This window comes from Triplophysa dalaica, chromosome 21 (assembly GCF_015846415.1).
Source record: "Triplophysa dalaica isolate WHDGS20190420 chromosome 21, ASM1584641v1, whole genome shotgun sequence".
Classification (NCBI taxonomy): domain Eukaryota; kingdom Metazoa; phylum Chordata; class Actinopteri; order Cypriniformes; family Nemacheilidae; genus Triplophysa; species Triplophysa dalaica.
In genome coordinates, this window is record NC_079562.1 from 6664851 (window position 1) to 6677591 (window position 12741).

At 37.2% G+C, this 12741-nt stretch overlaps 1 protein-coding gene across 2 annotated transcripts in view; it reads right to left on the bottom strand.

The window, feature by feature from the left end:
* The window catches only part of ephb2b (eph receptor B2b), a 127545-nt gene that overhangs the window by 14434 nt on the left and 100370 nt on the right, over window positions 1–12741 (bottom strand). Inside the window, exons 6-11 of one of the 2 annotated variants that reach the window (XM_056734408.1) lie at window positions 11937–12061; window positions 10166–10328; window positions 7522–7630; window positions 7232–7296; window positions 4199–4321; window positions 3860–4107 (exon numbers count right to left, since the gene is read on the bottom strand). In XM_056734408.1, coding sequence (XP_056590386.1) covers window positions 3860–4107; window positions 4199–4321; window positions 7232–7296; window positions 7522–7630; window positions 10166–10328; window positions 11937–12061 — 833 coding nt within the window. Of the gene's footprint in view, window positions 1–3859; window positions 4108–4198; window positions 4322–7231; window positions 7300–7521; window positions 7631–10165; window positions 10329–11936; window positions 12062–12741 lie in introns of both variants that reach the window. The other variant, XM_056734407.1, reaches the window with a different exon arrangement.

Below are 12741 nucleotides of genomic sequence, written 5' to 3' on the forward strand. Positions count from 1 at the left end.
TTTCCAAAACATTCAAATCCCATATTTTATTATATGATATTAAAATAGAAAATTGTTAATGTTTTGGAAAAAATCTGTTTAATTAAAGAAAGAAAGTAAAGAAAGAAAAATTATAATATATTATATAATTTTTAATATATGTGATTGAAAATTTTTGGAGATAAATCTGTTAAATTAATTAGATGAATAAAATTAGGGATTGAAAATGTTGTTTTGATTGTTTTGGAAATAAATCTAAATTTCAGTTCAAAATATAGTGATACAGTCGTATTCATGAACACTGATTGTGCATCATATCGAATGTATAAAAATGAAAACAAAAGGGAATACATTTTACTGCTGGGCTTCCGTCACATACTGTAATTTAATGTTAGTGTCACTACTTTCGGCTCCCAACTCAGAAGTGTGAGTCATGCTCATACCCTCCCCTCATCGAGCTTCTCCTCACCCTCCACAGCAATTAAGCTACATCCATTATTCATAAAGCTAAAATCCTACACAAATACAGCCCGGCACTCTAATCTGCTCACAGTGTTTGCCTATAGTTTAATTGAAGGGATTCTTCACCTGAAGTTATTTGGATCTGCAGTCTGAGTGAAGCAAACATTCTTTCTTTTCCGATTATACATGAATTATTCTATTCATGCCATTTCTTCTCAGACACGTCGGTTCCTCTGCGCTCGGCTTTTCACTTTGACTTTTCTCGGATACATCTGAAAGTTTTATTTCGCATGTCATTTTGAATTCCTCTCTCTCTTGCACTCTTCGCTGCTTAATCGTTCACAAAACAATGTTGAAAGCTGCATCAGTAAAAGGATAATGCTAGACGGGTTGGTGTAAGGTCTCTCTCGCTCTCGCTCTCCCCCAGGTTCTGTATTACAAGAGCTCCATCAGTATTCCTGCGCTAACACAGAATATTGTCTTCGGGTGTCATAGTGGGGTGCCACAACATAGGCGTGATGTTTTCAGCGTATTGTCAGAAACATATGACAGCCTATGCAGGGAAGTCAGAGACGTGGAGAAATAACGTCTGCCTGAACAAAGATATGACAATATCAAAGCTCTCTCACCCCGGCTTGACATTATGAGAGCAAATGACATTAGCTTGTCTTTCATAACAGAATAAATCTGCTCCGCTTCACTTTTCTAATCTTTATGCATTTCCAGGCATTTTTTATGTTAATCGACTTACAGTGCATTTCAGTTCCATGAATTCCCTGGGAATCGAGGATAGTGATTGAAACATATTGCTATTTCTAATTATTATTTTTAATATGAGTTGTATTACAGAGGATGCCATTTGAATCAGGCAATGCATTTTCACATTTTCATTAAATAAATTAAGTAAATCAAATATGTAGCCTGTTAAATGTCACCCGTTCCGTATACGGGACACCTAAATTTGCGTCAATATTGTGCATGTAATTTCGAATCGAATCATGACAAACTATATATCTTTGGAAAGGTCTAAGACTCTACAATACAGATTTCTTTGGTGTTTTTTTTAATAATTTATGTAGGGAGAGTAATTGATTGTCTTTTATAAAGAGTATGCTTAACTTTTTGTATTTATATTTTACAATAAACCTAACAACATACCTTTAATTATTTGTGTGTGTGTGTTTTTTTTTAACAATAATCAACTACGTTTCTTTCTTCAAACGAGACCAACCGTAAGTCTGCATTCCAAAGAATTCATGAGTTACCGCCATTTTAGATCCAACATGCGTTTTGTAGGCTCAAAAAGGCCTACGACAGTTAACAGGTTTTAAGAATGTTTTACCACAACATTGAAAACTCTAAATCCCACACTGAGCATCAACTTCGTAAGCTCCATCCTTTTGAGGTTTTATAAAAGCATTCCCTTGAATTGCAACACAAGCATATCCGTTAGTTTTAAAAGTTACAGAGTTCAAAAGGTAGTGCAAAACAAAATAAGCCATTTTTACTTTTATTACCAGACCTCATTCACTTACTCATGCAAAATTAAGAAATGACATGGCATTGCATATGCCCTCCATCGTAGGGTGCAAGTATAAACACGAGCGAACCAACTGCCTCGCCAAACAGCTAAAAAAACATCAGAACCTCACAATTATAAACTCCAGCGAGAGCTGGGTCTGATTGTGGTGGGAAGAAATAAATTTGGTTTAAATGTCTAACAAATGGCGAGTCGTTTGTTTCCTGTTTATTCGCCTTCATTTAAACACCATAATCTCAGAGGTTTCCCGTTTCACATAATTACACTTCCTGCGCCTGACACCTCGAAAAGCACACATGTCAAGAATAAAATAAGTTCTCTCTCATGACGGATCAGAGGCAAAGTCTTGTTAATGAGCAAAATAAATCATTCTTCCCTAAAGATTAGATATTTACATAAATTAAAGACACTTTGAGAGCAACTTCGAACACACAGTGAGACCAATTAGCGGCCATGAAAGCTTCCCGATGTCTATTTTGCTCACATCAGCTCCGCGCTGAAATCAAACGGACGCATGTCACTCATCTGTCTCATCCACCCTGCCTGTTCCATAAATGGGGATTTGTCCGATTTCGTGTCTCAAGAAATCATTCGGACATGTCCTGGGAAGCCGTTACGAGAAACAACAGACTCCTCACAGATCCGTGGCATTTTCAAATGCAGATTATATTCTGAGGACAGTTTTCAAATCATCTGTATTCTACGTCAGAGGCTCGCACGGTCCATGTTTTCAGGACACGTGGCGTTCATTGGATGCATGTAATGCAGAGAGGGAGCCTGAGAAAGCGTGACAGATTTGAAATGAGGGCATGAATAACCACAGAACGACGATTCGGGATGCTTTTTTTTTCAAAGAGACCATCTTAAAGATGCCGTCAGTGTGGTGACCCGTGGAGAAAAATGGAAGATTATTGAGCTTAATATAACAAAAGTACAGCCAGAATCAATACTGAGAGTAGATGTTTGCTGCAGGGGGGGCTGGATATTATAGAGACCCTGATGGACAGCACGAGGAATCAGGAGGGATTGTTTGTGTGATGTTCAGCATGCTGATGTGCATGCGCACCTGCTGATGAAAGATTTGCACTGCAAATCAATCCGAATTTAAAGGACAACTATGCAACTGAAGTGTGTGTTTAAAGGTGCAGTATGTGAAATTTAGTGGCATCTACAGGTGAGGTTGTGAATTGTAACCAACGGCTCACTCCAACCCTACCCTTCGAAGCACTAAGGTGGCTGACACCGAACTAAGATGTCATCCCATTTTACAATGTAAAACGTATTTACGAAACGTGCTCGGTAGAGCAGTTTGGCCATTTAGGGCTACTGTAGAAACAACATGCCGAACTTCATGTAAGGGGACCCGCAGTGTATGTTGATAGAAATAGCTCATTCTAAGGTAATAAAAACATAACGCTTCATTATGTAAGATCTTTATACTCCTCTGAAGACATAGTTATGTATATGTTATTGCATTTCTGTCAATGGATCCTCCTTAGTATTACATTGGACCTTTAAGCAATGGGAAGTTCAATTAATTTTAGTCATTTGGTTCGTTCGGATGATTCATTTTAATGAAACGGTTTGACAAACTGGTTCACATGTTTAGTGATTAGAAGTCATTTCTCAAACAGTTGAATTTTGTACACAATATTTTTGTATTAAGTACAATTTATTGCATGCTGTTTATCACAGTTTTACTCCCAAACATGTTTGTCTTACAGTAGAAACTGATGATTAATTTGCGTATCTGACACCACCAATTTATTTCAATCTATTGGAGTCACCCCAGTGTATCTTGTATTCATGATTTCTCCATCTATCCAGTACTCATCTGAGGTATGGATTATCACATCAAGGATATATTTATGTGCTCACCCGAAGAAAAGAGTCCAACGAGCCGTTCTCCATAAACTCTGTGATGATCATGACAGGGCTGCTCTTGGTCACCACTCCCTCCAGATGGATGACATTAGGGTGATCAAACTGCCCCATGATGCTCGCCTCGCTCAGGAAGTCCCGCCTCTGCTTGTCTGTATACCCCGACTTAAGTGTTTTGATGGCCACGAACATTTCCCTTTTTCCCGGGAGCTTTAGGTTTCCGCTGCACACCTCTCCAAACTCCCCTGTGGAGAGCAATATTTCATTTACGGCCAAGAGTTACATTTTGCAAAGAATGATCGCTGTTTGAGGTCAGAAGGATTGATAGTAAACTACCTGCTCCGATGACTTGCTCGATCTTCACACAGGAGATGTCGATCTCTTTAGCAAACTCTCTCACGGCTTCATTGGGGTCCTCGTAGGTAAATGGATCGATGTAGATCTTCATTCCTGGTGACACTATAAAAGTTATATTTATAAACAATTGAAAAAATGTAATGCTACAAAGTGTAATTGAGAAACACTGTTTTGTTATAAGTTAAATGTACATGAGAAGAGTCACTGTAAATGTAGATTGAATATAAATGCTATGAAATGTGGCAGTGTGAATTCTGGGAACGTCTGCCTTTCCAGTAGCTTTGGATTCTGAGCGTGACATTGAACAGCTCATGCAGTCAGTGGAGTGAATCTGAAGTCAGTGGAGTGAAGCAATGTTCGCGGGAATAAGATAAGGCGTTTTAATGTATGTATCATCTGCAGTGTATCATAGTCCCTGATGGAGACCATATCAGCACTTTCCATTCCTGCCAATCAAATGGCTTTTGATAGCAGGTAATTTGGCTTAAGGTGAACTTTAAGTTTGTGAGACTGAAGTCATTTCTGCATTAAATCCAATTAGTTGGCCTCTCGGCTCCAAATCTATATGAAGGCATTATAATGGACATGGTGTTTCCATGCAGCTAGACGATTTTTCTTAAGAGGAGATGTGACTGTGCAGACGTTTTAGGAATTGATGAATGTGTTCTATCAGAGGACAATGAGAAGATAAATAGAGTCAGATAAGGGAATTACGTCCAACATAGAAGGGTTTGTGAACGTCAAAATATAGTGTACTGTATGTGCTTTGGTGGAAAATGTTATTTTGAGCTGTATGACACGTTTCTGTGTTATAATGTGTGTATGTGTGTGTAATATACTGTATATATATATATATATATATATAAACTAATATAAACATTTTATAAAACATATCTTTAAACTGGATGACTTTGAATAAATGTTGAATAAAGATGAGCCAATAATAGCTCAGAATAGAATATAAATTCTTTAATTTTGTTTAATTTTGACCTTTTTAATCCTAAAAATGCCATTTTTATATATTAGACCAAGAGTAGACACGATACATTTGGATAAAAATACACACGGATACATAGACAAAGAAATGCCAAACAGATTTGGAATACATGATTACACAATTACACAACCTGTTAACTGTCTAAGCCCTTTTTGAGCCTACACATGAAAACGCATGTTGGAAATAAAATGGAGGTAACTCATGAATTCTTTGGAATGCAGTTGGTCTCGTTTGAAAATATAAAAGTAGTTGATTATTGCAAAAAATCAGACACACACAAAAAAATTAAAGGTACGTTGTAGTTTATGGAAAAAATAAAATGAAAAAGTTTATGGTTTTCTTTGATTAAAAATACATTTAAAAAATGTGAGTCGCAAAAGGATAACAAAAAATCTAAGCACACTCTTTATAAAAAAGAATCAATAACTCTCCCTATATAAATTATTTAAAAAAACTCCCAAGAAGTCTGTATTCTAGAGTCTTAGACCTTTCCAATGATATATAGTTTGTCATGATTTGATTAGAAATTACATGCACAATACAGATGCAAACTTAGGTGTCCCGTATACGGAACGGCTGACAGTTAATAGGCTTCGACTAAGAAAGTATAAAGCAGAAAAAAATAGACAAGACTCAGGAAGCACAAACACAATAGAAAATTGTAAGAACGTGGCAATCAGAGCATTTTTTAGCTCTTAGCCACGAATGGACGAATTCTTAATTTTTCCAAATTTTATTGGCCCCAAACTCTCCCACAAATGACTTTAATAAACAGAGCATTTACAGCACTCCTGTACTCCTGATTACATCGAGTGAAAGCTGTTACAATTGATAAAGAAGGCCAATGACGAATAAAACTTGAGGAAAAGTGCTAAACCATTTATATTCAGCAGATTGAGTGAGAGACAGATGAACTCTAAGCTCTTACAGAGAGCGAGTGCTTAGCTTCAAATTATTGCCTCCAATGATATATAGTTTGTCATGATTTGATTAGAAATTACATGCACAATACAGATGCAAACTTAGGTGTCCCGTATACGGAACGGCTGACAGTTAATAGGCTTCGACTAAGAAAGTATAAAGCAGAAAAAAATAGACAAGACTCAGGAAGCACAAACACAATAGAAAATTGTAAGAACGTGGCAATCAGAGCATTTTTTAGCTCTTAGCCACGAAAGGACGAATTCTTAATTTTTCCAAATTTTATTGGCCCCAAACTCTCCCACAAATGACTTTAATAAACAGAGCATTTACAGCACTCCTGTACTCCTGATTACATCGAGTGAAAGCTGTTACAATTGATAAAGAAGGCCAATGACGAATAAAACTTGAGGAAAAGTGCTAAACCATTTATATTCAGCAGATTGAGTGAGAGACAGATGAACTCTAAGCTCTTACAGAGAGCGAGTGCTTAGCTTCAAATTATTGCCTCCAGAGAATCTTAAAGATTTATTTCTATAAATGGAACAGCACTCCAAGGCTAAAATGGTCTTTACCAAAGCATTGCTCTTTTTATGACAAATCTTTAATGGATCTTACTAACTTTAAAACACCTGGTTCAGAGCTTTTTTTAGCTAAATTTTCTTTCATGGGAAAATAAACAAACGGCACATATCCAGAAAAAGAACAAAGAACCAGCTTCAAGGGGATGTAGCTAAAGCACTCTCTGATGGGATTTTGAAGGAAGATGTGGGATTAATATTTGAATGTTGCAGCGTGGAGGAGAGGGGAATGTCCAACAAAGGTGTGTGTGAGAAGATGAGAGAGAAAGATATTAATGGAGGTGTGTGTAAGGAGAGACGGGGAACGCATGAGTGTGTGTACTCGTAGCCTCAGACGGCATGTTCACAAACATTTTTGGAACTTTTTGATGCACACGTGAGAGTTAAATGTGAGCTATACGAAGTCACAAATTAAAAACAGATTAAAATATGTATTTGAATGCCTGTTTCAGGTCAACGATATGAAATTCATACATGGTGTGTGTCTATCAACGCTCCGGGCTTAATACTCACTGTGACCGCTGGTGTAGTGTTGCAACTTGTCTGTGTATTCTGAATCCTGTCTCTCGAACCCGCGTCTGCTGGAACAAAGGCAAACAGCTCGAGTGGTGCTTTGAAAAAGGTGTAAAAGCCATGAAAACAGCACTTGGTCCCTGCTAAATATTTTACAAGGTCTGCTGTAAATGTCCGCTAATGAAGCAAAGCGAACTTAAAGGAGGTGCCATACCCATGCTAATGATGCAATCAAAGGAAAAGCTACGCTAATGTGTTTAAAACAGTGTGAGGATTTGAGCAGAACTCACCGGTTGCAGACAATGATGATGACCACCACTGCAATGAGGAAGACCAAACCAGCCGCCGCAGAGCCGATGATGAGAGGCAGTTTCTCTTGAATGCTAGTGTTGTACTCCGCTGTATACACACACACACACACATCGAAGAGTTAACACTTCCCGACAAAGCCCAGCAGACTGTCTGTAAAACTGATGTAGCCTGAAGCAAGTTCAAACTCTAAGGAGGCAGAGGTGTATGGAGCCCCCAGTCTACATCTACACAGGTGAGAGACCCCCACTTTTCCGTTTTCACAGCGGGGAATCGGGGACAGGAAGCCCTGTGTGAGATACCTTGAGGGCAGATGGGGCCATACAGCTCAGCTCGAGCAGCATATGGACAGAAGATGGAGGAAATGTGTTGGGTGGTGTGTGTCTTTGCGAGACAGATGCACTGGTATGTGGAGAAGGCCTGGGGATTTTTCCCCTTCTTTTATTTTCATTCTACCTACCATTTCGTCTCTCTCCTTGTCTTTTATAATTAAAGACTATGCTTTCCAAACGCAGACATAACCCCTGGGCTCTTTGCTGCAACCCTACAGAGGATAAATATGCTGCCAACATAGTCTCACACAGCATTTTACCAAATTTTCATTTTAAACACACTTTGAGGTCGAATAGACTGAAGTAGCAAGTAAACAAAAAACAGAACTTCAAGTCTCGTGTGAATTTGACAGCACTGTATCTTTCTGTTGTGGAACCCCAGAAGATGCTGGTATGAAACATTCATGTTTGGATCACCTGGCAGAGTTGCCGTCTCCCATCACGGCAAGCGAGAGCTCGGGAGGATAGATCAGATTTATTCTGACTTAACTCTGTGATCATAATAAGCTGCTTAAAGAGCAAGTAGGCATGAGTCAGGCAGAAGCCCTTGGGTGAGGCAAATCGGGCAGGGCGAAATGATGGGCGGCTTTCATTAGTCCTGTCCAGTATAGGGATGTGCACGAATGTTCGAATAATCTTATTCTTCATAAGAATAAAAACTGTGTCACTACAGGGTTAAGTTACCACTACAGATAACCCTAGAGGGTCAAGTCTTATTAAACACTTATTCACTTCATCTGTAATGATTTTATAATATACAGAAAATATAAAAAATCATTATATGTGTTCCTAAATCTTTATTCATCCAGATCACAAGCTAGTTTAAATATGTTAAATTTACACACCGGATGTTATGCTGGGAATACATCACCATATTAAAATGTTTGAAAACTGCTGCGCAACAGAATTCATTAATATGCTAATACCAACGTAATATTAAACGATTAACAAAATCAGTTTATTACCATAACCTGTTCAGAGTGGTTGTTCTTTGTAAATTTATATTTGTTCGTTAAAAAACATTAAGTTATGATAATTTTAACAATTTGAAACATAAAAATGTACATTTCACTGCACTAATGTTAATGAATTTGGCCATGTGACTGACCTTTTTCCATTCCTAAAAGCCAGAATTTTCCTTCTAAAAAGTTCAAATAGGGTCGTCGCCTTCAAATTACAGCCTGTAAATAAATTTGCACGGATGCTTTTATTGTTTGTGTTAAAACGCGCTGTGATTCCTTACCTTAGTTGAAAAAATATATCGTTTTTTTTTCATGCAGATGCAATGCAAAGCTAAACAGGACAGACACTGACCATGAACGAAAAAGAAAACAATATTTATATGCAATGCTGATCAGGAGGATAAGTAAATATCTTCCTCAGATGACGGTCACATAATAAATAGTAGACAAGCACTACAGTGGCTTTGTTGCTGGGTATTTTTTAGGATCTTAACAGTCGGCATGGAGGTATCAAGCTGTTTACTATATTTATTAACAACATTATAAACAATAAAGCCAGATATTCATGTCATATCTGGGTTTTGTTTAAAGGGAGTTAGAAGAGCAGCATTTTTTCCCCGCCGTCGGCTTGGTAAGCGCCTAAGGAACTTTCACCAGAGTAAAATAGACTTATATACTTGTTTTTCTTATCAAGGAGATGTAAAACAACATACACAAGATAACCATATATCATAGACTGTCAGTTTACATTGCATTTTGTTTTGTATGTTTTCTTTTTGTATTAAACCTTTCCGCGCGGGTTTAAATGCAGTTTTTATGTATTTTTCAACAACAAAAAATTCCAAACGTTGCAAAACATTTTAACATTAAAAACCTATCTATTTATATTAATAAATATTTTTATAAGCTTTCAATAAAGATAATTATAAGCTCGATGAGAAATTGTGACTAAATAAAGACAAAAAAAATTATTAACTTAATTTATATAAACGAATATTCCTTTTTTATAAACTCAAATATATATATGTGATACGCTTTAAAAAAAATAAGGCCATTCAATATTTAAATATTTAATTCAATATTTTCTGAACATAGTTTCTTTATGATAATAAAAGTAACATTTTGTTTATTTAATGTATATTTACCAAACAATATTTTTTGCGTACTAAACAAACATAAAGATTGCTTGAAATTGAACATATTTACAATAACACAAATCTTAAGGTTTTTAATAAATAAACTTCAAGAAGCATGAATGTTTAACTGAAATCTTACCAAATTTGAAAAGGTTACAAGCCATTGTTTATTTATTTCTTCAAACATAAACTTACCTTCGGTCATGGTCTGAAAGTACATCTTGCCGCTGTAGCGTCCGAAGCCCGCCACCGTACGTGCCCGGACCTGGAACACGTAGATGCCTCCTGGTTTAAGGCCGCGTATGACTGCGGTGTTGATTTGACTTTTTACCACGGAAGAATTATGTTCCGTCTGGTCCTGCACCAAGAGACAGGAAAGAAATTACAAGGAGGAAAATGAAAGAAAACCTCCATATGTACCTGAAAACTCATTAATTCTACAAAACCATTAGCGCTGTGGTCACAATATTTCATCTAGCCTCATGCTAGGAGACTGCATGAGAGAGTTAGAAGTGCATATCTGGTACATATGGCTTTTAACAGGGCTATCTATCTCATCAAACCCCATCAGGAGAACCCGATTTGAGTGTGCCATGCAGAGGATCGGTGGGTGACACTTTCAGGCCAGCCACAATTCATTAGTCTGGCCGGGAAGCCGTGGCCGTTGTGTGTTTGTGTAAGCGAAGAAGAAAGAGAGAATGTAGGACTGCACGTGTGCGTGTGATAGTACGAGTGCTCTGCTTTTTTCTGTCAGCTCTATTTCTGAGCTCTGTGATGTGAGCTTTGCTGTAGTCTGAGAAGACTGTTTTGACAGGCGCTTCTCTGAGAAAGGAATTATACTGAGGAAAGAGTAAGAGCAGGAGCAGAACCCTGGGGACTGTCAGCCTGTGTGCGTGTGTTACAAACAAAGAGAAAAGGCAGAAAGTATCTGTCAAACAATGCGTGCTAAACTTTGTGACCTTGAATCTTAGGGTGAGGTTATTTTGTGTGTCAACCAGCAACACAAAGTGAGCTAAACAGAAGTAGAGCGTAACAATATCGCCAAACTCTACGGCGTGTTCCCCGAGCAGAGGTTAGCACGTGTGTGTCTTCCGAGGTTTGCGCTGACAGAGAGGAATCTGTAACCAAAACAGATTTTTTATTACGGTGAAATCTCTGTTATTTTAGCCACTGGTATCCAGATCGGACCACAACAAGCTGTGATTGTAATCATGCTCTGCGGAACAGGAGTTCGGTATTCATGTCCGACAGCTGTCAAAACCCTCAATTAAACAATAAACCACAAGTCATTCTCTAAGGAAGCTTTTATGTGACATGTAATCAGCTATATTATCAAAATATTCATTAAAAAATATATATGAAAAATTAAATTGGCTGAAATATTCATTTTGAATACTCATAACCTTTGCCTCTATTTGACCATCTCTTTAAAAACACAAATATGCAAATAACTTTATTTACTTCATGCGGGTTAAAGTCAAAAGACATCAAACTTACATTTCCCACTAAATTGTACCTGTTTTTTAAAACTTAAAAATCATAATTTCATTATTTTTATCATTTTTATATAATTATTTTAAGCTAACTGTTTCAAATCAGGATAAGCTGAATTTTATGCAGTTTATAACATTTTTTTGAACAAATAGTTGCATACTGCAGCTTTAATAAAAATCTGATCATTATAATATTTTAATTGCCTATTAATTTCCATAACACCAATTCATTTAATATGATTAACATCATTTCGATTATATATTATTATATGATTTTATTTGTTTATAAATATTAAAAATATGAAACAAGAAATAAATAACACTCTCTTTCTCTCTCTCTCTCTCTCTCTCTCTCTATATATATATATATATATATATATATACATACAGTATATACATAAACACATATCAACAAGTTAATATTATTCAAGTCAAACACATTACCTATTTATCAAAGTGTTTGTGTGTGATACCTTTTCATAATACTGCAGCTCATAGTCGAGTATGACTCCATTTGGCTGGTCTGGCTGCGACCAGGAGAGAGTGATGCTATCGACCGTACGACTGACCTGGTGCATTATAGACACCGCAGAAGGAGCTGGAAAAAACGCAGACAGAGAGACATTTCTTACTTACAGTTCATGCTAACATTGTCCCTCAAGATCACAGAACAATGATGCAAAACAGAAGTCGTGAAATAACTCAGACACGTTTTATTTATAGTGACAGATGCATTAAAGCACAGATTCTGCTGTGTGATTATACAGATGTGACGATGTGTAAATTGCACCAGGCCAAACCACACAAACAAGGTGGCAACAGGGAATTTCCAGTCTCGACTCCAGTCCCGACGTTTCTGCGTATTTTTCATTGGTCATGGTTCCTCAACACAATGTAATCTAGCTTGAAATCTCTTCCCCTGTTATATCCTCCTGAAAAGGAAGGCGCACTAATTTTGTGGTGTGTTGAAAACAAATAAAACCAGGTGCGATACAAAAACCACAAGCTGAACACAACTGGCTTTTTGTATCGTGAGGATGTGAATTATAGAGTTTCTCTATCAAAATGCTTGGTAATTACATAGGAAAGAGTGCCGAACCATATATTAGTGCTTCTGTTGTGTTGGACTTGTCCAACCTGAATGGCACACAAAAGCAAGTTCCTCCCGTTAATTACTGAATTAGAAGCTTGGAGTGTTCCTAATAGCCATTAAGCATTAGAGCGTGGCATACTGGGTCAGGCTGAATGGAAATGCAAGAGAACACTGTTGGAGTTGCT